This window comes from Varanus komodoensis, unplaced genomic scaffold (genome assembly GCF_004798865.1).
Source record: "Varanus komodoensis strain SLA01 unplaced genomic scaffold, ASM479886v1 scaffold1, whole genome shotgun sequence".
Classification (NCBI taxonomy): Eukaryota; Metazoa; Chordata; class Lepidosauria; order Squamata; family Varanidae; genus Varanus; species Varanus komodoensis.
This window is the reverse complement of record NW_025335268.1, coordinates 58296488-58322814: the sequence shown is the minus strand read 5'-3', so window position 1 is coordinate 58322814 and position 26327 is coordinate 58296488. Positions and strand designations below refer to the sequence as shown.

At 40.7% G+C, this 26327-nt stretch overlaps 1 protein-coding gene across 1 annotated transcript; it reads right to left on the bottom strand.

The window, feature by feature from the left end:
• OSTM1 (osteoclastogenesis associated transmembrane protein 1) lies at positions 1–25707 on the bottom strand. Its single transcript, XM_044426893.1, has 6 exons — positions 25115–25707; positions 19650–19764; positions 13508–13605; positions 5706–5867; positions 4375–4540; positions 1–2574 (listed from the first exon to the last, which is right to left on the bottom strand). The coding sequence occupies exons 1-6, from the start codon at positions 25499–25501 to the stop codon at positions 2519–2521; spliced, it is 984 nt and encodes a 327-aa protein (XP_044282828.1). The 5' UTR covers positions 25502–25707; the 3' UTR covers positions 1–2518.
• Between the last annotated feature and the right edge of the window lie 620 nt (positions 25708–26327).

The window sequence follows — 26327 nt, the reverse complement described above, 5'->3', positions numbered from 1 at the left end:
TTTCCAATAAATAACCTTTATTCCACCTTAGGTTATAAAAAACAAATTTTCTGCATAATTAACCTTAAAAAAACTTTTTCCTGTTTATTTGCTGATTTTTTTCATGGACTGTACGTTGAAAAACAAAGACTAGAAAGTAGGGAAGGAATCCAGTAAAAAGAGATTTGAATGCACAATGTACAATTGATCCCTGTGGAAAAAACAGTATTATAACAAAGTAGCAACTCTGTAAGTTTAGAAACAAATTATGTCTTTCATTCTTTTCAGTTTAAACAAGAAGAAAACAACAAAAATCACATGAGTACTTTCATTTGGCTTAACAGCTAAGAAAATCATAAAAGCAGCTTTTTTTCTCCCAAGTGCTTAACCACTATACCCAAGAGTAATGACTTTGAGACCTACTTAATGTGAATGCGCTCAAAAAGCCACTGCTTATGGGAGCAAATCTGTCATTCTGTAGCTTTCCACACACACAGCCTCTCTCAGCATGAATGAAAGATTGCTTTGAGCTGCTCCCCATCATATGATGCCTCAAATTAATGTAATGCTATTAAGGGCCGCAGTTGCCTAAATCCAAGCATCTTGAAATCTGAACATTAAAAAATAGTAACATGATTTGTCTCATCAGCAACAGACATGTCTTCAGGTGTTACTCATCCTCATACTTTTATTTGAAAACACTTTCGCCCTGCTAATCCAACATAACTAACCTGACACAAATCATACTATGCAGACTTAAGTGGTTTGGGAATCTCAGTGGTACAATGAAGGAACAACACAAAATTGATAAGTGCAATTCACTTGATTAGTGAGTAGGTACACCCTTACACCCTGACACTTTAATTAACTTTTTATTTTATCTTTGCTGCTTATCTGCTGATGTTTTCATGGACTGTGGGTTGAACAGCAAACACTAAAAGGTATAGGAAATGCCTGATGCTTTAATTATTACACAGCAAACTAATGTCACACTCCTAAAAAGTGATGCATCAGCAAATGAACACTTTGGATGGCAGAATACAACAATATGGATATGCCATCTTAATAAAATATGATATGCTGTAGTCATCAGCACCAGTATTTAGGATTGTAGGTCTGCTTTGTAATCCATTTAATGATCTAACTCACAAACATGAGGTCTGGGAGTATAAAATTAGAGTGAAAAAAAAATTAGACTACTGTTCATCCAACTTAAGTCTGGTTTGACATGCTCTGTTCCTACTTTTCTGTGTGACCCTGTTTCATTTTCCTGCAAGTCTTATGAAACGAAGAATCTCCTCTATTTGGAATATGTAGAAGGGGGAAAAGTTAACCACCTTCCCCACTCTTTCCTACATAAAGATAATTATTCATCCCATTGATTTAAACCACTTCAGTTCTACCACAGATTTAGATCCTGAAATACGGAGAGTCTAGATTTCTTAACCATGTTTTAAATCTTAAAATGATAAAAGATCTGTATGCTGCTAAAACACCGTCATATTAAAATTTTAAAAAACCCTGTACCAAGAAAAATTAACTACATTTCACAAAATATACATAAACCACTTTTATATCTTAGGTTCAAACAATTCAGCATTTCCAGTGATTTTTAGCTTTAACATCCCCAATGCAATATATTCAAAAATAGCAAAATACTGTTAGAGTTCTAATAAATATATTTTACTATGTGCTGTTAAATATAAAGCCACTTTATGAAGACTAAGGTTAGAGACAGAGGAGAAATGAATTCACTTAAGTAAAAAAGCAAGGGTTGCATATGCAATCTGGCACCACGGCTTGCTGTGATTTGCCCTTAGTTATGACAAGTCCAACACTTCGTGCACTCATACGACCCTGATGCCTGAAACAGAGTGTGATCAATGACAGCAAGTGATCAGACCCTATCCATGGCAGTATAAAGAGACAAAGTTTTGGTCAAGATGGGATTCCAGAAATTACATAATTCAAATGATCAGTAGTTTTGCCATCTTAGTGCTAGCAATAAGGAATTTCATAATGCAGAAACTATTTCATTTGGCTGAGCAGCATTTCAAGAAATTATTTGGTTTTACAGCTGTCCAATTCCATAACCTTAAGTTGCTGAACATTAGCATTTATTATGGTTATTCTACTTTCATCTTCTGATGACACCTTAAAAATTAATACTCAGGTTACAGACAAACAAAAATGCTACTAATAAGAAATTGTGAACCTGTAATGTGGAAGTTTGAACTAGACTGTTACTAATCCAGTATAAGAAGTATGGAGGACAGGAATGTTTCAAGGAAACAACTGCATGGGAAAAAGTTAGTAAGCAGAATGTGAGACAAAAGCAGAAGTATGGTAGTGTGGGAAATCGTCTTATTTCCTTTCACGCTAAAGATCAGACTCAGCAACTCGATGGAAAGGTTTACCACATCATCTGAGAGTCACACAGCATTTTGTTCAACATGTTACAATACAGTGTAAGGCAAAACCGTAATTATCTCCTTCAGAGAAATCAGATAGGTCCTGTTGTGACTTGCATTCTGCAGGCTCAGTTGAGTTTTTCTTGGATGTTCACATAACTGGTATTTGACTGAAACCGTTTAGCTAGAAAAAGAAGTACAGAGTTAAAAATTCCACAGAAGCAGAACTCACACACTTTTCAGCTGTGCACATCCCATTCAAGCAAAACCTAGAACAGCAGACACAAGAGACCTTTTCCCATATGTCACAACCTTCTCGGTGAATGAAGCCTAGAGACTGTAACATCTGATTTTGATAAACATGCAACAAAATCACATGATACAGCTTTTCCTGGATTATATCCGTTCAGACAGATTATATCACAGAGATAGACAACTGATGGCTCGGGAGTCATACTTGGCTTCCTAAGCCTTTCCTTATGGCCATCAAAGTAGAATCTAATCACAGTGTTCATCTAAAGCCCCAGATGTTGTGGCCCTTCTGGTTTCCTTTGGATCAAGCAGCTCCAATACCATAGAAGGCATCACAAGATGACAACTTACTTAAGGAGAAAAAGGAAACCTTCAGTTCTGAATTCTGAGGTCCACAGAATTATTTATTGAATTAAACCAAATAGTTCTAAAATATATTTATGCAGTGGATTTGTTTCATCTAAACTTTAGAACACTTCTTAATGCTAGGAGTTATCAACAGCAGAATGGACTGGCTTAGGAGATGATGCACTCCCCTTCAGTTGTCAGGTTTGCATTGAGACTGGATGTCAATCTGTCAGAAAGGCTATAACTCCATCCTGCCTTGCAGATCTTGCTTTGAGCACAGGGCTGGACAACATGGAACCCGAGGTCTGTTTCAGTTCTAAAATTCTTAGAAAAGCTGGGTCAAATTCCAGGAAAGACATCATCACAGCTATACTACATTCTAGTCCAATGGCATTTGTTCATTAAGTTAGGTAACTATACCCAAATATGTTAAGTACCGGAAATGATTTACTGGAAAGTGGAATTTGCATTTACACAGTTGTGGTAATTGTTCAACTGGAGCCACCTGTCATGGTCCCAGAGGCTTTAGCCCTGGTCTGTCTACCTCCTGCACAACAGTATGGTCATCAAGCACTGTGTTAGAGAAGCAGGAGGAGCTCACTTCATTATGAGCCACTGGTTAGTCCGTTCTGGCCAGCCACTACTGTCCTCTGGCTCAGAGGCAGCTTGATGCACACACAATTACTGCCCCATGGCAGCTTCCCCTAAAGGAAGAAGGGCCACATAATCCTGGACAGCTTTGCTCGGTCTGACCAGTCTCAGCTTCTGCACACAAGCCTTCCCTGATGTTTTGGCAGGAGGTCTTTTGGGTCAGAGAGCACACTAGGATGCCAGAGCCACTGGATACAATGTCATGCTAAGCCCAGCTCTTTTCGCATTAGGCTGGGACAGCTGCAGTGCAAAGCCCAAAACTAAGGGCCTTTCCAGACTTGCCATGAAGGTGCCACTCAGAGAATGTCTTCTGGCAACCACCCACCAACGATGATCTTTTAAAAATACAGAAGTTCAGAGCCTCAACCGTGTGGGCCAAATCCAGCCCACTGCTGAGCTCCCCAGATAGCCACAGCACCCTTCTCCTGGCCCCACCTCCCCTCTCCTGGCCACCAATCTCTGGTGGCTTGCCAGCTTTAGCTTGGTTGTTCTTTCATTCTAAAAGGCCGGAATGCTTCTCCTAAGGCTTAGTGACTGGCAGTGAGGGCTTTGAGCTACAATATCCTGGCAGCTTTTGTGTTCTGGCCTCACCTCATTTGCCTTTATCCCCACCCACTACTGGAATGTGGCCTCAAGACCTTTTTTGAAATTTACTTTGGTCTTCGGGCTGAAAGGATCAACACTCTTGATACAGAAGGCAGACCCAACAGCAAAGCTTTGGAAATTTACTTACTCATAATCAAGATACGTTTTTTCTGCTTTGAGTGAAGGAAGCTACTCAGATAGAAAACAACTGGCAAGAAGAAAATAAATGAAGAAACCGCAATCACTGGCACTGTATCACTGCAGGGGACAGAACAATTGAAAGTTCTGCTCCAAAGCCTTCGTGTGATGTTCATCTGAAAAGGAGAGAATTCTTAGTTTACAAGAAAAAAATATATCAGTCTTTTATGAGAACTCATCTATATTTGCTCAGAAACCAACAGGTTCAGGACTGAATGTGCTTCAGGGCTTCTATTATTTTACAGGCACAATTTAACAATTTGGGTGCTAGACATCCAAGGTACTGTCTCCTCAGCTAAGTGCTTTATGATCTTTTAAGTATAACAGTCACTAGAATTTCCCTCCCCTTGAAGTTATATTAGCCATACTTCAACCATTTTGCAAAGTTCAGTCTCTTTAATTCAAGAATATTCCAGTTGAGGTAAACAGTTTTGATAGACCTTTTGAGAAAAAAAGGTCAGCTGATCTAACATTATGCCACAGAAAGCCTATAGTGTCCAAAAACAGAAGAGGTGGTTAACAATAGTTCATAATTGCCAATTCTAAGGTCTTCCAAGTCACCACTTAGCAATGTGACCCTGCAGTTGCTCAGCCACCCCTGCGAGAGAGCAGCCAGAGCAACAGTAACCAAAGGTTCGTGGCACCCCTGCCAACAGGCTGACTGGGAGATCCATCAGGGATGGAGAGGGGCAGAAAGGCTAGAGGCCAAGGGAGAAATTACAAAGTGGATTCGGAGAAAAAGGAAGCAGTTTTATGATAAAATGAATATTCAGCCTACTGCTGACCCCTTAGCATTTAACAGTGTTAGTTATAATGTTGACTTCATTATGGTTCTTGCCAACCCTGAGGTGCTGTAAATAAATTAAAAAGAACACATGGTTTTGAATGCCTTCTATCTTTTCCCCACAAAAAAGGAAGGAGACAACATGAACTCAGCCAATCTACTCTTGCACCACAGTCCTAAATGCTGGTGCTGATGATGGCCTATCGTTTTTTATTAAGACTCTGCAATTGGGTCCTGCCAACCAAAGTGTTCATTTGCAGGTGCAGCACTTTTTAAGGCTTGTCCATGTATTGTACAATATAGAACTAAATTACTGGAAATGTTTACCTTTCTTATCCATTTGATTATACTTCTTCATCATTTCTCATATATTATTACAGTTAAGTGCTTGTTTGAAAGGCATAAGCATTTTAAAATACAACTAAATTATTAATAATCCTCAGGACAAGGCAGATTATATTATGAGAAGCATGATCTAAAATTAAATAAAAACTTACTGCATCTTCAATATCAATACACAAATTGGACTGTTCTTCGGATTCCTCTTTTTGGCCACTCTTCTGCATGTAGTTGTACATGTCATTCATTTTTTTATATGTTACGCTGCAGTTCTTGCATACTTCTGTGTAGTTATTTGATAGCAGATAGTCTCCCTGCCTCTATAGACATAAGAAAAATCATTTTTAAACTAATGGATCTCGACCAGTGTTGCTTCTGGAGTATAATTCAAGATCAAGAATATAAACTAGCCTATGCTTTCAAAGAAAAGCCTCCCAGATAAATTAAATCACTCCACAAACACTTTTCCCCTGCTGTACATATTCCAAAAACCAGAAAGGACTATAAAATGAAGCTTCAGCTTCTGAGGTAAGTTTGACAATCCCTCTAACTCAGTGATCTCATGTGTCCAAAAAGATCCCAATGGATCTCATATACCAAACAGGAATCCTAACTCCCAGTCTGCCAGCTGGAAGAGAATGGCCCCCAGTATGGCCATGAAAATTCAGCAGGCATTGATCTACATCTGGTGCTGGGCCTCAAAACAGAGGCCTGGGCAGCCTTAGATATTCTGGATCAGAGGACACATCCCTCCCCTTTGAACCCCAGGACTGGGCTCCTTGCCTGTGACAGCTAGGAGCTACCATAGGTGCTCCCAATGAATCCAATAAGACAATGTTATTTAAAGAACTGCCAGAATTAGGGGGACAACTCCCCTTTCTGCCACATGACCAATTTTTTTGGTGAATGGAAGCATATTACTTATGGAATCAGGGGAGTTTATAAGGCCACTGAAATCTTGCTGTGTATCCCACATGACATATAGCCATTTCTTTGCAAAGTTGATAGATACTAAATGGGTATGAATCAGAATGCAACCAAACTGGCCTGCTTGACAATTGGGATGATTGACTGTTTTTATAAAGTACTGGCAAAGATCCAGTTCTATACAACCACCCCCCACTAAACAAATTATTGTCCCCGCTCAACACACATCTCCCTCTATAACAGACAGGTGAATGGAAAAGGGGGGAGTTAATATACTATATACCAGAAGCAAGTAAAGGAAACTCATTGCTTGTTATAAGGTGGTATCTAAGAGAGAAAATGATGTGTCAGCTTAAATCAAAGAAGCAGATGAGATAAGAGGAAGCTATGCAGAAAGGGCATGTTTTAGACGTGGATACATGCTCTGCTTCAAGAATGCACTAAATAGAAGCTTATTTGTAGGGCTTTGGGTGAACTTCATTTGTATGTTTTCAAGCTGTCAGTATACCCATTTTTGTCCAACTTCTCTTCTTTTCATTTACCTCCTGCTGACAACACTCATTATTCAATAGCTACTGACTATTCCAACATAAATGCAGAACAGTTACACTAATGACTGTACATCAACAATAGGTGGTTTGTTTTGGTATCACAGAACCCATCACAACTGCACATTTTAACATTTGATTCTTTGATCAACAATGAAAAGAAAGAAGAAAAAAACATACATGCACTGAAAGTTATCTATGTTTTTCTTTATTAAGGATCAGATTGTAAATACACAGTAGCTGCTGGAATCATTTAAACACACACAGTCCTGAACTGGCACCCAACATTTAGCAGTATAAGAACATCAGGTGCCAAGAACACTGTCCTGCAAGTGTCTTCTATAGAAAACAATGTGAAGGAGGCTGGATCAGATCAGGGGTCCAGCTAGTTCAGCATTCTGTTCACACAGTGGCCAGCCAGCTGCCTCTGGGAAGCCCATAAGCAGGACGTGTGTAACAGCCACCCCACCTATTTTCCCTAGCTCTTGATGTCTATAAGCACATTGTCTCTGATACTAGAGGGAGCATACAGCAATCAGAACTAAAAGCCATTGATAGCCTTGGTCTCAACAAATTTATCTAATCTTTTAAAGCCATACAAATTAGTGCCTATCATTACATCTTCTGATAGCAAATCTCATAGTTTAACTATGAATTTATCCATCAAAAGTGTTTAACATTAAGGTGGAGCTGTTAGTTGAAGTAACAGCATCTATTCCTATCACATTTCAGGTACAATCCACCTCCATCAAAAACAAAGCAGAACTAGGCTATCAATTTCAATGTAAAGAGGTCTGCAGATGTAGAGTGGGATCCAATATTATTTGAGCAAACAAGGCTCATGTGGCAAGACTTTCTCCTCTCCTACCTCCCCCCAAAATCTGCTCCAAAGGGTCATCTGATCTTCTGGAGCAGATTTTGAGGGCACATGTGGAAACGGGAGCTCGCTCGATCAGTGGGATGTACTAATTGGATTCCACCCTCAGCCTGCATTTTTCAAATCACATAGGCCAGAGCATCTGAAGTACCAAAAGGATGCATTTCCTCTCACAAAACAGAGACATTGGGAGTAGGGCTTGCGTGTATTGCCAGCTACCTTCTTCATGTGTTCATTCTGAATACCTGAACAGGGTTTCTCCATACCTGCCCCCATTTCACTACCTCCTAACTGTGTCTTAGTCTCTTTCACTCTTCTAACTTCTCAATGGTAATTGCCCATCAATCAACTCACTGAGACTCTGCCCAATTTTCCATTTCACTTATTCCTTACTATACATTTAATAGAAAAGAACTTAGATTAAAAATACAGACTGGTTCCAGTATTTTGTCTTCAAAATCATATGACTGGGATAGCTCATAGGAAATAAAGAATTCGATTCTCAGATGATGACAGCAAAGGCATATTACACAAAAATACTGAGTGTGTAAACTAAGGTTGATAAAATGTGGGTTTTCTCTATTATTTATCAAATTTGCATCCCATTTCTACCCAAATAAAATGACAATCAAGGAGACTCTTATGACAAAATTAACAAGATCTGGGTTCTAGTCCCCACTCAGCCATGAAGTTGCTGGGCCATTTTTGGCCATTCACTCATTCTCAGCCTAACTACCTCACAGAGTTGTAAACATGAGGATAAAATAGAGCTACATAAGCCGCCCTGGGTTCCGCACAAGGGGGAAAAAGACAGGAGATAAATGCAATGTAACAACAACAACAACAACAAAAAGAGAAGTATACTTTATTCTTTAAGTATACTTTATTTTTATACTTTATTACAAAAGTAGAATTCTATCACTGATTATTGGAAAAGAACCAGAAGTATCTGTATCTTGAAAGGCAGGATAGCAGTTCCTACAATAAACAGTTCATTCAACCCAAATATACAGTGTTGTTCAAAATTGGGATGTCAGCATGTCGATAATTAAACAACTGAAAGTAAAAGCATTCTATTCAAAATAGAGTAAGTTCACATGGCATGCACTCATGTGAAAGTGGGAAAATGCAGCCCACTTCATTTATGAGTACTTACTTCTGACAGGGACATATGCAGCCATGAAATATGTATACATCCCTGTCAGAAACCCTATTTTTAAAGATACCCTTACTTTTTTCAGCTATCACAAGTGCTCCATTAAATGGGATGGACCACACTCTATTATTTTTCTGAGCACCTAGATTCTCAGCAAAGAGTGGAAAAAATACAGGGCAATGAGAACTATCAGGTCCTCCAGAACCTTAAGGAAATCACTGCAAAGGGAACCATATAGTTGCAAAGCTTACAGCATAGCTTTTCATCTTGCAGCTTGGCATTTGACAACTGTCAAGTGAAATCAAAGTGACACTTATGGTTGGTTCAAAAAGAGTTTATTACACTAGCCAAAGGCCACAACAAAAAGTGACATATTTGAAACTTGGTTTGGTTAATGTCCATGGATGGCACATGCTTTGAACTGTTTACCAGGACATTGACCAGGAAAGGCTTCAAATTTTAAGTAATCTAAAATTTGAACTCTGAATTACCAACCATTTTTAAATACCAAAACATTTGTGCGCATTTCTGGCTCTGGCGAACCAGTAATGACCCCTCCAATGTACCATTTTGGCACTGTGCAGGACCTGCCATTGGCAGGTCTTCACAGATCACAGAAAAGGATCTCCAAAAAGCTGGGAAAATGCTGTAACAGCCACAAAAGGCATTATAATCGCAGTGGAAGAGAGACAACCAGTGACAGAAACATAGAAACAGAGCGAGTCAGAAGGGGCCTCCCGGACCATCTAGTCTGACCTCCGGCACCAGCCGGCTCCACTCATGACATGCCCACCATGTGATAGTCACTCCTAAGCACTCCTTGGTGGAGCAGCTACTAGTGGCAGTGGCCCAAGCAATCTCAGCAGAGAGGGTAAAATTCAATGTTAAAAAAATTAAAATAAACCAGATTTTTAAAAAGAAAATCAGATTTGAAATTGGATTGTTTAATAAAATGCCTTTTGAAGAAAAAAATCTATCTAAAGGTAGTTTTCTATTTAAGATACATTATACTCCAAAGGTTATTCATCATGAAATAAGGATTAGTGTTTAATTAAGTAGCATGAGGCTGTATATTCATGCAATGTTTAAATTTTGGTAAATGAATTCCATTAATTCATGCACAATGTCATGCACTTCCAGAGGTTTCTGTAAGATTATTGAGCATTTTTTAAAAAATCTAGAAGATATTATCACAGATGTTTGGTTTTACAGTTCTCAAAGCTGTAATTAATCTTCAGGGGTCACAAAACACCTTCATATTTTCTCTAGCTGTTGTTCAATTGGTACTACGAATGCTGAGAGAAGCTGGTCAGTGCTAGCACCCTGCAAAGATCACATGCCTCTTTTTCACAGCAAAAATGTTACACAATAAACATACAGAATTGAGAAAAAGATCTTAATCCCATTGTTCCTTTGCAAATCTATCTATACAGAATCAGCTCTTTACCTCTTAAGTGCTAGCTTTCAAAACTTCAATGAATAGAAGAAGATTGTTGGAAATGGAAAAGTTCTGCACAAGAAACTAAGTACGAGGAAGAATGGACAAGCAGTAAAAATGAAGCCTTTTACACAGAATACTCCACAAGTCTTTGGCTGTTTTTGTGTATAGCCTGAGGTTTATTTTACTATTCTTTTCCTGGAGGAGAAAACTTATAATGGTAGCAGGTCATAAAAGAGACCCAGTTTGGGAATATTTTAGTGTTCTTCTACCTACTGGTAAGGCAGGCACAATGTGCAAATTATGTAGAAACCATGATTTAACTCTAGTCTTACTAGATTTAAATCAAATCCACTGAATCTCAGTAGGAGGTTTTTGCCACTCTTGTCAAGCAGCTCACTTGTTGCTTTTCTGGACACAAATTGGGATTTATATGCTGGGTTGGAACATCACGTCAACCAATCATAAATCTAACACCCAGAGCAAGTCACAGACTGTCTGGGTGACTAGTTCTCAAAAGACCAACCTACCTGGGAGGGAAGGTCCAGGTTCTCATGACATGACAACCCACCATGGCTAGTTACCTAGGATGAGTTGCTGTGTCGTGCAAACCCACTCATTTAGTGTAAACTATATACAGTGGTACCTCGGCTCACGAACGCCTTGGCTCACGAACAAATCGGGTCACGAACAAAAATTACTGAAACATTTTTACTTGGGTCACGAACACTGCTTTGGGTGGTGACCAAGATCACAGCCATCTCCCCCCCCACAGTGGGGAGATGGCCACGATCACAGTTGTGTTTGTGCAGGGAAGGCGTCCGTGATCAGAGGCATGCTGCTGCAGCAAAGACGGGTGCAGCAAAGCAGAGCCGCAGGGGAGATGACCGAGATTCCGCTTGTCATTTGTGCAGCCGCACATCTCTGATCATGGATCACAGTTGCTTTCGCGTAGGGAAGGTGTCCGTGATCAGAGGCGCGCGGCTGCTGGAAAGACGGGAGCAGCAAAGCAGAGCCGCAGGGAGATGGCTGAGATTCCGCCTGTCTTTCCCGCAGGAGCGCGCCTCTGATCAGGCACGCCTTCCCTGCACGAACGGAACTGCGATCGAGGCCATCTCCCCACCCCCAGCGCACCGTTTGCGTCCATCTCTCCCTCCCCCAGTGCACCCACGATCATGCCTGTCTCTCCCCCCACCCCCCCAGCGTGCCGGGATGATGGACGCCTGCAGGTGCCTGGGGGTGGGGGCAGGGAAATGGCTGTGCTTGTGCTTGGGGTGGGGGGGCGGGGCAGATGGCCATGATCTTTGTTGTTGTCACTTTGCTTCACATTTTTCTGATTTAAAAAATGGATACAGAACGGATTAACCTTATTTACATTGAATCTTATGGGGAAATTTAACTTGGCTCACAACCAATTTGGATCACGACCAGAATCCTGGAACGGATTAAGTTCGTGAGCCAAGGTACCACTGTATTTGGCATTTCCCCCCTTTACTGGGAATGAAGGGTTTTAAACCCAGGACCTTGGTCTGGCCCAGGTATTTAAATCTGAGGATTCTTATGAAGAAATAAAACCACCTGTGCCAAAGATGATACAGTTTCTTGAATACAAAGATGACAAATGGATGCCGAATACAAACAAGTGAAAGGAACTGTATGCTCCCCTTCTCTGCGGTCATACTGCTTCTCTGAATAGACTGTGGATATTCTGTGGGTCTCCAAAATTGCCTGGATGAACAACACATCAATTCCTCTTCCCAGACTGAGAACAAAACAAAACACCTCTTGCCTCAGGTTTTATAAAGTTCCTCTCTCCCAGTATTGAAGAGTTTGTGCACAGTTTCTACCCCCTGGGAAATGGAGGCAAGGTATAAAGCTGATTTAGGAGCTTAGCTACAGAACAACTGGGGAAGGTAGCTTCATGGCAATTGTCTCTGGTGCTATTCCTAACTAGCTGAAGGCCATGAAGCTTTGGCATAGCTCCAAAACACTATCCTGGTGTTTGGAAACTGGGTCTACATTACTTGCTGAACCTTAATAATCTCCTCACCATTCTACCAGTAGAATTCATCCAATACATGCATCAAGAAGGAAACTTGATTAACAAAAGTGTTTTCCTTTGTGCAATTCAACATGTTTCATAAATTGTGCTAAAATCATGAATTGTTTGGCTTAAGTTGTATAATATTGCACAGAGTTGTATCATGTTATATAATAAACATTACAATACTGCAAAAGTAGTGTTATTCCCATTGTGGAGGTGGGCTAGGCGAAGCTAACCAGATTCAGCTTTGGTAAAGCTGCTTTGCAAATGAGAGAGGATCTGGGATTTGACAACAGTTCTCATGAAAGCCACTGTAAAACATCCTGTTTCACTGTCTGAAACAGTTCAAGTGCCATGAAATGCTCTCCTTTTTGGGGGGAGGGGGAAGGGGGACTGCAGATATAAAACAGATTTAAGGTATACATTTAAATATTAAAGCCTAAAATGGGATGCACGATTGTTCCAACTTAAATAGATTGTTCCCCAGAAGACTATGGCATCTTTCCAACATAAAATAGTAAATTAAAATAATTTTAACAGTCCATATGCAGACATACTAAAATTCAATTTTTTAAATGTATTCAGACAACTAGGCATCTATGGCTAAACTCATATTATAACAAAATACCAGAAGACCCATATAGTTAAATGAGGAGGTGACAAGGCCCAGAATAAGGAAAGAAAGTGATTTACTATATGCAGAGATTACACAACTCTTCCTATATAATTACCAACTATTGTGAGACCAAAACAGCGCCATAATTGCATATGAAATGGAGGTGAACATTAATTAGAATGCATTTTGTTCTCAGTTGTGAACACCTGCGTTTTAAAGATAATTGTTCTACCTGCCTAAACTGCATAAGAGTTTTCGAATTATATTCGCCGCATCTTGTGGAGAAAAAAATAAAACATTTTCACTACACAATTAGAGGGCACAACTGTACCCTTACACAAACAGTATAAGTACCTGGAGGTTGTGTTCAAAGCATTCCAGCGATTCATTGAATAAGGCCAGAAACTTCACTGTATTATTCGATAAGCCTTCACTGTTTTTCTTTAAGCAATCTGTGAAAGAAAATATGGAAATGACAATATACACCCTGTATGCACGGCTTTAGGCTAAGACATATTTGTTTTTAAGTTCTTAGCCAATATTTGTTTTAGCCATTTTTTTGATTATGTTGAATAATAATAATAACAACTACAACAATGGGCCATTGATGCACATGACATTTTACCAAGGGTATGTATGAGAGGACCCTAAATGTAGAGGCTTACAATCTAAAACAGCAGCAGAGAAATAACAGAAAAAGGGTGTGGGGATGGAGAATTATATGCAGAAAAATATGTGATGACTCAATTACATGTACTTTGGTACTGTTGCAGTAAGATTTAAGGAACAGGCTGGAATGATACAAAGCCTTCCCAGAAAAAGTGAGTTTTGAGAAAGGACTTAAAGGAAATGAGAGGTGATCTCCTGGAAGCATTCTGGGAAGGCGTTCCAAGCATAAGGCCAACAAGGACAAATGGAGGGTTGCGGCCGCTTCAGGGAACCAGAAACCTTTGGAGGGCAGAGGGTGGTAGAACTGGTGGAGCAAATGTCACAGGAAGCGAAGCACAGGGAGATAAAGAGGGGCAAAGTATGGATGGAGGATTTTGAAGACATGGACAGAATGCTGCTGAAGGGATTTAGAGAGTTGGATCACATGGTCAAAACTGCAAGATAGGTGATTAATTACGGTACCAAAGTGTCAGACCGATGCAAGCAAATGAAAGTAAGACAATGGAAAATCAGAGAGAAGCAGATTACAGTCATCAGGGCAGAGGTGACTGGGGCATGTACAAGCGTTTTTGCTGAAGGTACAGAGAGGGCAAGGCCTGTTTCTATAATACTGTAAAGGGAGATGTGGGAACAAACTGAAATGGGGAGAGTTGGGGCAAAGGACAGGGAAGGGGGAAAGCAGAAATCAAAATTTATGCCTGATCAGTAAAAACAGTATCAACAGAAAAGAACAGTGAGTTTGGTCCTGGATGTATTGAGCTCAACACAGTGATGAAGCATCCAAGCAGAAATATCAGAAGGAAGCAGGACATACGACACTGGATAGTGAGCCAGAAAAAAAATGAGGTAGAGAAGTAGAACTGGTCAATGTATAGGTGATACTTAAAGTCATGAGATTATACAATTGGCATTTGAATTAATTGGCTGGATGATATGAAGAAAGAAATTGGGCTTGTCAACAAGAGTCTGCCTATGGGCATCTAGGCAACAGAAAAGCTACTTCATCTAAGATCATGGAGGAACTTTGTGAAAAAATGTAGATTGAAAGAAAATTCAGGAACAGAGGGGGGAGATAATCAATGAATTGCAGGATTATGTCTAGACTACAGGCTATCTCCTACTATATTCTAAGGTTTCTCCAAAAAGGGTTCTTCATTATTAGAGTCATTATTCTTTTCTTTTATATAACAGAACAACTACATCACAGGATATACCAGTGGTGGCAAACCTCTGGCACGCGTGCCACAGTGGGCACGCAGAGACCTCTCTGTCGGCACGCAAGCCAAGTCGCCCCAGCATCGCCCCAGCAGCCAAGCATCGGATAACAGCGCACAGAGGGGCCATGCACATGCTCGGAAAGGAGTAGCGGTGCTAGGCAACGACGTCACAAGCTGCAACTCATTAGCTGCAACTTGTCCAAGCTTTTGCATGGCCAGTCAGTGTGCTGCCAAGGATATATATATATTTTCTTGGGCAGGCTGTGAGTTGTTTTTTCTAAACTAAAACCTCAGTTTTCAGGTTTTATTGTAGTGTTGGCACTTTGTGATAAATAAGTGGGTTTTGGGTTGCAGTTTGGGCACTCGATCTCTAAAAGGTTCGCCATCACTGGCATATACACTTAAAGCAGCACCCTACTGTGTCATTCAGCTAGAAAAATATCATTTTTCTAAACAATAAACAATTCTAAACTATGCATGAAAGAAGAAACCAACAGAAGTTACATTGCAAAAGGCATTTACACTACATACAGCAAGCCACATAAAAAGGAACTCCAGACAACATAGTAAGTAATACTGTACTGACCCCTTGGCAGTGTAGCTAGCATGTTACAGTATCGTAAAGCCATTCACACATTACACAGGAGCAAATCCAAGTTTGCCAATGAGTGGACACGTAACAGGAAATGCAACCAAACATGACTTCTGAAAAGTGTAACGTGTAATATACACTTTAAATTTTAGACATGTTTCAAACATCTTCAGTGTACATATAAACAATCTGAAGAATGGCCCTAAGGAATGTTATCTCCTCACAAGCGAAAAAGAAAAAAAGAAAAATTAGCTCTTCATTACACTCCTAACCCAAGGATTGATGGAGTAAAACATTTTCAAAATTCCAGTAATTAGCAGCTAGCTATGTGTGTACATCAGGTCAAGTCATACAACATATAGCACCGTCTTCTCTCTCTCCCGCCACTTCCCAACCCCACTTTAAGAGCAAGGGTACTCACATACACACACACACACACACACACACACACACAATTAATGCATCAGTGCCAATGGAATACAGCTCACTTGAACATTTCTGTTGCATGTAATCAAAGTTTTATCAACCAAGGGTCAATAAAAGGGCCCAAGAGCTATTGAATAAGTTCTGTTTCTGCACTATGCCTATCCCGTGTGTTGAGATATATACACATTGGAGTCTTTTAGAATTTGTTACCATCACCTTTCAAACTTGGCTGGACCAGAGAAAGAAAGGAAGAAGAATGACAGGGGCCTGGAGGGCTCACCTGAGCAGGTAGGCAGCAATACCATAGGGCTCTTCTCCCTGAACTATTTCCACTCATCCTGCCTATTTTAAGCTCTTCTGTGTAACTTTTCAGAATGGTGCCAGAGTTGCTTGTTTTCTTCTCCCCACCTTGTCCTTTTTTCCTTTTATGATACACTTAGTAACTTTTAGATTACAGGCATGTGGGGTAGGTGAGTCTTTAAAAAAAAAAAATCTGCATAAAGAACTTGGCAAACTGGGCACTTCAGAATTGTTCTTTTATACGTATATTGTTTTCCTACAAAATTGTGAAAGCAGCTTGCAATGTACCAAACAAACAACAATAAAATATTAATTCAAGTCACATGGTAGGGACCCTTATTTATTTATTCATTCATTTATGCATTTATACGCCGCCCCTAATCCTAATGAAGTCTCTGGTAGGGACCATTATAAACAACCATATTGTCACTCAGTAAATACATAATAAAAGTACCAATCACTTAATGCAATACTGAATACTACAACAGAAATGAACTGCCTCAGTCCAGCAGGATGGAACAAAATGAGGGAAAATAAAGCCTAACACAGAACCCTCAGACACACTGCATAAGGCCAAAGAGATCTCCACTCCACAAAAGCAGCATAAGATTCTCTACAAATAACCTACAAATAGTTGGCAGCCACACCTCTCAGTCATGGCAGAATTCTTCACAGCTCTCACCTGCATCTTTTTCCTCACCTGGGGAGGTCAGGATTGCTAGTACATTCTTTAAGTGACACATACACCCAAGGGTTTTGATATTACCCAGTCTTTTTCCGTCAAGCAGTCTCCAGTCACACAGACTCTGGGTAGTATCAAATGTAAGTCTTACAGAAAGTAGACCTTCTGAAAGAGATGGGTCTACATTAGCTGTGACTAACTTAAGATTAATTTCAATGGGTCTACTCTAGACAGGACTAACACTGGATATCATGCTGTAAGATGATAAGGTAGGGTGAGAGACCTAGAAGTGCCTATCCCCTTTATGTTACTGTCTCTCCCCCAAGCACCTGTTCATAATAGTAGTAGTAATATTTGCAGCCATATGAACAAATAATTATTTAATGGGACACAAGAACAGTCCATTTCCATCCCCAAAATTAGGCTTCCATGCACCATATAATCCTAGCCACAGGATGGATATTGCCCATCAGTTTCATTCCTCCCTGGAGATGTTGACAATTTGCAACCCTCCAGATGCTGTTAAGAATCCAACCCCCATCAACCTCAGCTAGTATCACCCATTGTGGGATGATGGAGCCCAACCACATTGGCAGTGCCACAGACTGTCCATTCCTGAACTAAAGAAAAATAAATGCCAACTGAAAATGTGTGCGTGCTCAAGGCTTGCACAACTCATGTTCAAGACCAGCAGAAATATTTATACAGAGACTGATCACACAGGCTGTTTTTAAGCCATCCCATTCCTTTCTCCCTACATTGCTCTTGTTACCTAAACGCTTGCTTCCCAGCACCTTTTGTTAAATGATCACAAAATAGACTTCTGTATTATCAGGAACAGGCGTCTGCATTCACATCCGATCGCACACATGCATCCAAGTGCTTGATCAGATCTTACTGAACTGAAGAAGTTCGGTTCTGTTGAGGCACTGCTGTAGGTATTGTGCAGGTTAACATTGATTTGGCGCCTGTGCTTACTGACCACAGTCAGTATCATTAGGAGAGAGCTTTTTAACTCTAGGAAAAAAACCTAAAGTTTAAGTCAGTTTTAGACAAACTTTAGGCAAGGTTTAAGTCAATTTAAAATAGACAAAAATCCAAGTTATTCTGTTCCCCACCCACAAATAACATAAACTGAAAACTGAATTTATTAAAAATGCTGAAGAAGCTTTCAGACCTAATCCATACGTATGAATTGTGCATGATGTACTTGCCTTAGAAAAAACTGAGTTGATTAGGTTTGGTTAGTTTCCCAAGTGAATATGAGAGAGACAGTAGAAAGGAAAGCCTGAAGAATAACTAAAACAAAACCAAAAAAGTATATATTGCCTTTCTCCTATAATGATTGGTGCAAAATAGTTAGCATCATAAAAAGATTATTAAAAAAATAATAAGCACAATTGACAGGAACAGCAAAAACAAACACAAAATAACTAAGGCAGCAGTTAAAAAACAGTAATAGAGACAAAGAGGAAACTCACAAACAAAGTAAAATGTGCTTATTGTATTTCTGTAATGCCTTTTTGAAGACAACCAAAGTAGCTTTCAAGTTTTAAAAATAGATACCATAATCAAATAGTAAATCACCAATATCAGTAAACCTACTTCCAAGATTTTAACATAAATGTGAATAGTTCCCAGCCCCTTCAAATGACAGCACAATTGTGTGATTATTATCAAGTGGCCCAACACTAGAAATTGTATATTAATAAAAACATGAAACTGCACATTGAAGATCTTAACAAACAGAGCAGACTTCGATCATTTTTGGACAAAACAAATAGCTCTGTTCTGAATTCTGGTTTTATTAAGCCATTGTAAACAAGCAACATGTTCACGCGTGCAGACTATTCACTTCTGCTTTACACCTCCCTTTATGCCAAGGGGGAACACACCAAATTAGGATAGTTGTTTGCAACATCTGAATCCAGGACTTTGGCTTGCTGTATCCAAACAAGCCAGAATTTTGAGCCTGGTTTACACCAAGGTTTCTTATTGAACTACAAAGCCTATCTTCTTTGGGTAGCATAAACTACAACTCTGGATTCAGACGCTCTGCTAAGCTAATCCATGCAAAGAAAGGAAAATATGCTGCATGCAGAAACACAATGCTTGTTCAAATCATGGTTTGATGTCAGTATTTTGGTCTTAACATTGCATGTCAATGCATCTGGTCTGGCAATTAAAACAGCGAAGCGCCAGGCAGAAGTCCATCTGAAAGAAGTTCCACAGATGGAGTACAACACACAAAAGGGCCCTTCCCTGGTCACAATCTGTGTGACCTCTCATACAAGACAGAGGCATTTAGAACAGGGCCTCCAATAAGGACCTCAGCTGCTCATGTGCAAGCAGGCTGTTATCAAGGTATCTGATCCCAGATCCTTGCTTTAAAGGCCAGAATCGGCACTCACACTAAGGTGGCTTTTCTATAAGGTGAAGGCACACAGAGAAACATAGAACACGTCCGCTCCCATACTTGACTACCAACAAGGAAACATGTTAAGAATCTATTTATTAGCAGGGAAAGTAACTTGAAAATAAACAGTTTGGTAAATATGTACAATGCTATTAAGTATGTAGAAAATAGGCAAGAAAGTTGCCCGTACTTACTTGCACAGTTTGCCTTTGCCCATGTATCAGTAAAAAAACCAGACAGGATCGAAACTATCTGAAGTCTATCTGACATCAAGAGACTTTTGGCACAGTGGTTACTCCCAGAAGAATTCTGCAAAGAGCAAAAAGGGGTAATACGTTACTATAAACTGCCATAAGAACAGGTTCTTTAGCTGCACTAGTCCACATAGGTCAAGGATGAGTTATTAGGTTTAAATTACTTACATGTAATTATATCTAATTAAAGGTTAATGTAATTAAAATTAATTTAATTAACATAGCAGGAGATATATGGCCACCTTTCCACTTGCCATTTCAAGAACATCATAGAAGAAAATCCCTAAAGAAACCCAGCATCATAGCATTGGATAGGACATCGGAAACCAAGGCTTTGCATTCCAGCACCTATGCAAAGGCTAGATTCTTCATGCAAGAGCCCCCCAAAGATCAACTCAAAGCTTTCAGACCATGTTATACCATAGAGTGGAGAATCAACCGTTCCATGATGTCTATAGATGATACAGCTAAAGACTCATGGCACACGATTCCTGCAGCAGGTTGCAGGTGGAATGCAAACCTCCCCTATGATCTCTTCATTTGTAACACATAAACACACAAAGAAAACTACATCAAAAAGATATGCAGTAGTTAAAAAACTGTTTTGAGTATTATAAACTACTTCAGTGTTAAATAGCCATAGACTGAAGCAGGAGGAGTACACTACAGGCCCAAAGGTCAGTTCCAGCACCCCTGGGCACCTAAGTAGCCTCTCTATGATTTCCCAAGTGAGTATGTCCCCTGCCCCACCTTCTCTCCCTCTGACCACCTACTGTTGGTTGGTTTCCCAGCTTTTGCGCAGTTCTTCCCCATTCTAAAATGTTGAAATGCCTCTCCTAAAGCTTAAAGACAGAAAGAGCTCTAAGCTTTTTTTTTTTAAGCCGATAGTTTAAGCAATTTGAGTGTTGCCCGTTTTGCAACAATCCTCCCTGGAACGCTTCTCCCAAATATTTCTTCAAAATGAGATTCAGCCCTTGGGCTGAAATTTATGCATTTGCTTAAACAGTTGAAAGTGACTATATGCTATTGTCTTTACATTTTACAAATATTCCTATAAAATCAATGTAATATAGCTTTTAAATCACATTGAAAGCATGCTTCCATTTTTCCCCTTAAAATATTTCAGGTCAAATACTTGTGTATTGGATAAAAAAGTAAGACAAGGTACTTTAAAACTTTTGTTGTTTACTAAATGCAAGTAAAACAAACATGCTAAATTAGATCTCTCTCTGGCAGGGCATGCAACTTGTGATCCTTCAAATGTTTTGGCCTAGTTTCCTTCAACTAGCCAGAAGAATCAATGGTGAAGGATTACAGGAGGCCAAAACAATTGGCAGGCTACAAGTAGTCCACCCCTGAATCTAGGGCATCAGAACATATTCCTATGCAAACTGAGAAATTTCCAGTGCAAATGAACCTAACGTGCATTAGAAAATTTTCCACTTTCGCTTTTTCCAGATTACCCCCAGCACTGGTCACTAGTGTAAGTTACTAGAGAATAACTGTAACTAGTGAATAGGTGTGGCAAGCATGAATAACTGTTGCATCTCTGACCAGCTATGATAGGAGCTCATATGTCAGAAGCTGATAAATGGTGCACTAAACCAGAAGAGGGTGAACACCACTCTGCTGAACAGACCAAGTAGACGTATTTCCACCTTCTTATCTGGTTTGATTCCCAATTTATTGGTCTTCATATAGCTTATTCACCTGCCCAAGCACTGATTCAGATGAACTGCCTCCCTGGTATTAGATGAAAAGGAGAGGTAGAACTAGGTCAGCCACATTCAGGTGCTCCCTTAGCCAACATTTTGGATAACATTTGGATAGGAGATCAGTGTAAATGTTGAAGAACGTTAAGATAACATTCAGTATTGTGAAACCCAATAACAAGCACCATCTCTGGAAACAGCTTAGCAGATGCAGGCAGAACAATTACCTTGTCTGCTATTTTTCTGAATCTGGGTTGTGCTGTCCTCAATGGCTCTTACAGGAATCTATGGATTTTAGGTGCTGTTTGTTAAAAGGAAAAAAAAAAATCTTGGTGCTCATTTGTCTCATTATCTTTTGGAGTTTAATTCACATTTGCATTTTATGGTTATTCTTCTTTATGTCCTATTTTTATAAAGTACTTTCATCTTGTAAACAAAAAGGAACAAAATAGTTTCCTGGGTATGAATAGGAGTGTGAGAAGGCACAAAAATAAATGTTCAGCTCTAAGGCTTCAGTCTTCCCCAACCTTGTGCCTTCCGGACACATTTGGAATGCAACACCCAGAATTCTTAGTCAACAGCCCTGCTGGACAGGAATTCTGGGAGCTGTGGTCCAAATACCTCTGAGAGCCACTAGGTTGGGGAAGGCTTGCTTTATTTGATTCGGGCAACAATCCAAGGTGTGACTCCCCACCCCCCACCCCAGTTTTATTAGCTGAATCACCTTCTCCTATACAAATTCACATAGTCATTGTTACCCAAGACTATCTTTTGAGTGACCTCTATTTCTGAGATGTGACAGAAGAGACAATTCAGTGGTAAAATATCCTTCCTCAGGAAACCATACCTAGTATCTCCACTGTTCTTACTGGCTATGTTCACACAAAATGCTAAGGAATACCATGAAAAAAATCTTTCTTTGCTTGTGCCCTGTGTTCACACAGTCATGAAGTAACTACTCATGAGTAGTTTCCATACACCTCAGTCTTCCCTGCAAGTGGCAGAATGCATCCCATCAGCCCCCACAGCGGAGAAGCAATCCCAGCACAGGCCCCTCTGGCCTGCATCACCTTCCTCTCACCCACTGGCCCACACTCTCCCCTGGGCAGGTTCTCAGCCAGCTGCCACATTTTCCCCCTGCTGCTCCATGGAGCCCTCACCTACTCATGAGAGTAGGAGAGTGGCTCTGCTAGAGCAGCACAGCCACAGCCATGCAAGAACATCATGCACAGCTGCCCCGCAGCTGCTGCTGCTGCTGCTGCAAGAGGCGCTCCCGAATGCCTGGCTGCCATGCCCTTGCCATGCCTGGGGCCTGGCTAGGTCACCCGTCAGCTGGGGGCTGCATCACTGAGATGTCCGTCTTGCGTGGCATTGCTGAGCTTTCACGTCATGCAAGATTGCCTCTTCTGTGAGCCTCGCAGGACGGGGACATGTCCCCGCCTCGCAGGCAAGCTCCCTTACGATGTCCCCATGTCTCCGCCTGCTGCACAGATCTGAGGCAGGTGACCTGGCCAGGCAACCAAGACAACAGACGCTGCAATAGCGTAGCAGCCAAGCACTGGGGAGCGCATGCTGCGAGGGCAGGCAGGGAGTGTGGAGCTAGCCAATCAGTGCCTTGTCTGCCAGCAACTCAGCCATTGCTAGGCAAAGGGAACAGCAGAAAATGGTGACTGGAAATGCCGCAGTGGCCACTCTTGCCACCAAACTCAAAATGGGGAAGCCATGGGAAAGCATTCTAACTGGCTTCACACGTCACCACAAGCAATGCTGAAATGTGGGAACTTTAGAACAGATCACTGGTTCTCTGTGGCGATTCACAGTAACCAACCATGCCACATTTCACCATGCTTTCAGTATTCACACATAACTACAAGCTATTCCTGCCATGGCTTGTCTTAGGTGCGAAAACACTGTATTTTTCCGGTTATTTAATGGGATTCTTGTTAAAAATCAAGCATTTAGATTAGATTTTGTGCTGGTTCTCTCTCTTGCTGTGGCCCATTTTTAGCATATTTTGTTACTTATTGCAAATGTTAGATTTTGGAGTTATATTGCATATATAATGAGTTGGATTTACTTTCTTTTTTCTGAAACATCCACTGAAATCTACCAACATTTGGATTAAAGAATTCTGGACCCAGGACTTTGTTTTAAGTACCAAATCTGAATGCAACTCAGTTCTTCTACCCAAAAACCAATTACTGGTTACTTCCAAGTTTTCATTTCATAAATATAATTTAGGGCAGGAAAAGTTTTTTTGTCTTGACACCATTGCTAAACTATTGGGAAGAAAAGTGGAAGATGTTTTGCTTTTCTACTATAATTCACTCAGAGATCTGCTAACAGATTCAGAACTACCTTGTATTCACCTGTTTTATTAAGCATTATAAATTACGTTTTATTATATATTTGTTAACTACCCTGGGAACTCTTGCAGTTGAGTAGACAGGATATAGATTAAACAAAATAGAACATTTTATAATGGTACAGTCCTTCAAGGACCATAGCATATGCCTTTCTTACTACAAGTTCTTTGTAATATTGTAAAAATATGGCATTACTATCGGCTGTGAACTTGCCCTACCTCATCCACAAATAAGGGTTATACCTCATTTTAAATCTGTGTCACCAATATGTGTCTTCCACTGAATTAGTCAAACCCTTTGGGCTGTCTGCATAAGATACAGACTACAAATACAGAAATATACATTTTCCACCCTTTTCTTTTTGCAGTGCACTGATTTTAAGCCATGTGTGTCTGACTGAACTCCAGTGTGATAAAATGAGTCAGTGCCATGCTTAGTTTCCAGTCATATTAAAATACCTTTTATTTTAAGTATCTGCTGATCGAATGCAATTACTGGTCTAATTAGAAACCAGGTTTGTATGTAACAGCAGTAAATTGTGGATTAATTAACCCATTATTTGCCACAGTGCATGCTGGGCACATTCTGCAATTCTTTTTATTACCTAACCTCCGACTGCAAATTAATTGTGGATGGGGTGTGTGTGTGTGTGTGTGTGTGGCTACAGTGGCCCTCAGCTATTTTTTCCACCAGTCCTCCTTCCTATGTCATTTGTAGAAAGCAGGCCTACAGCTGCAAGGCAGAACACAGAGTGGTCAAGGATGCAAAGCTATGAATTTTTAGACAGGAAAAAAAGTCCTACAGCTCTCAGCAGGCTGGCTGGGGAATGCTGGACATTGTAGAACTTTTTTTCCTGTCTAAACAGAACTGCAACCTAAGAATGCTTCCTTATTACAACTTCTGGCAACAGAAATCACTTGTTTCTGGTCAGGGCAGAGTCTTAACCCAGGCAGTCCCTCCAACACATTAAAATTACAGTTTCCAGAGGGGCAGCCATGTTAAGTCTGTAGCAGCAAAAACAGTTTCATGGCACGTTAAATTAGTTCGGTGATGGATTACAGCATAAGAGTTCATAGAGTAGGAAAGTTCACTCTGTCCGATGCATTTGGATGGACACTGACTGTAGACCACAAAAGACTCACGCCACATATGCTTGTTAGTTTGTAACACATCACAAGCCTATTTGTTGCTGTATCAAGAAATACAAGCTGAACTGGGGAGAAGGGAACCTTTGATTCGGTCATGCTGGCTGCGCCCCCTCCCTTGTTTTTCTCCGCGAAAGGAAAGGCAGGCTAGGCTTAACATCAAAGAAGAGAAACCCACGCACCCCCACGGCACCGGTGATGTTGTCAAACCGCTCCTTGAGCTCCCGGAACTGGTGGTAGCAGTTCTGGCAGAGCGTCACAGGCCGGGCATTCCGTATTAAGCAACTGGTCAGTCTGACGCTGCTGTTGGCGAAGCCCGCTAAGAGCTCCCTGCAGTCCGGCTCCAGCTGCGACTCCAGCAAGTCCCCTACGAGCCCCGAGGCCAGCCAAGGGACGTCTCCCGCCGCTGCTTCCAGCACTTCCAAAGACAGAAGGGCGCGGCGCCGGCCTCCCAAAGCCGTCCCTTCCCAGCCACTTTGGAGGAAGACGTCTCGGCTAGGAAAGAGCCTCTCCCCAGCGCAGAGGCCCAGCAAGACACTCGGTAGCAGAAAGACCGTGGCTGAGCCCATTGCTGCTGCTGCTGCCGCCGCCGCCGCCGCCGCCGCCACACCCGAAGAGGAAGAAGAAAAGGACGTCCAAGAAGAAAAGAAAGCGGAGCCTTCTTCCGAACGCGGCCGCTACCAGAAGCGAGACACGGTCACGTGCAGATAGAAGAAATGTTGTCAGTATTCAGGAACTAAACCGAACGCGGCGTTTCATTGGCTGCAGGAAGTTGACGTTCCATGAAGGGCGGGGCCAAGCTGAGTTTGGTTTAAGCAGAATTCATCTGTGGACCGGGTAAGACAACAGAATTGCTTTATTCGCGAGGGCTCAGGACTGTATAAAATGTTTATGTGTAAATGCTGCTGCTCAATAAATGTAAAAAATACTAGTTTGCAAGAATGTGCATTTCTGTATTCACCGCTAGCATTCATACTAACCCTGGGCCGAAAAGTAGGTTTAGTTCACTGCACAGGGTTGCTTACCCATAATTTTCCAATCACCCACATATAGCTCAATCCCATATAAATGTTCCGATACTTGTAGCCTTGCACTCATAATACAAATGCGAAAAAAACACTTTTCGTAGTTGCTATTGTGGGTTTTGAATCCGTTTTTGTAGTTGTGGGAAACAGTGGTGAAAGTTAGTCTGGATCAATAAATTATGGATTTGATCTTGCACATGCCATATTAGACCAGCAACTTCAACTTACTTATTTCTATATTATTACTGTTATTATGACCATCCTTATTATTACTATGAATGCATGTCCATAAACTTTAACAAAAGAACCTTTCTGGTATTTAATACTTATCTCTAAAAGTTATTTTTCCTGATGGCCTCCAAAAGGTTAT

Bases quoted from the DNA above. Each gene is read 5' to 3' on its own strand.
- OSTM1 (XM_044426893.1), bottom strand. From the start codon at position 25,501: ATGGGCTCAGCCACGGTCTTTCTGCTACCGAGTGTCTTGCTGGGCCTC. The intron at 13,606-19,649 runs GTAAGTACGGGC...TTTCTTTCACAG, and splicing joins GGCAAAGGCAAACTGTGCAA to ATTGCTTAAAGAAAAACAGT. The intron at 5,868-13,507 runs GTACTTATACTG...TTATGTCTATAG, and splicing joins GCTTTGAACACAACCTCCAG to AGGCAGGGAGACTATCTGCT.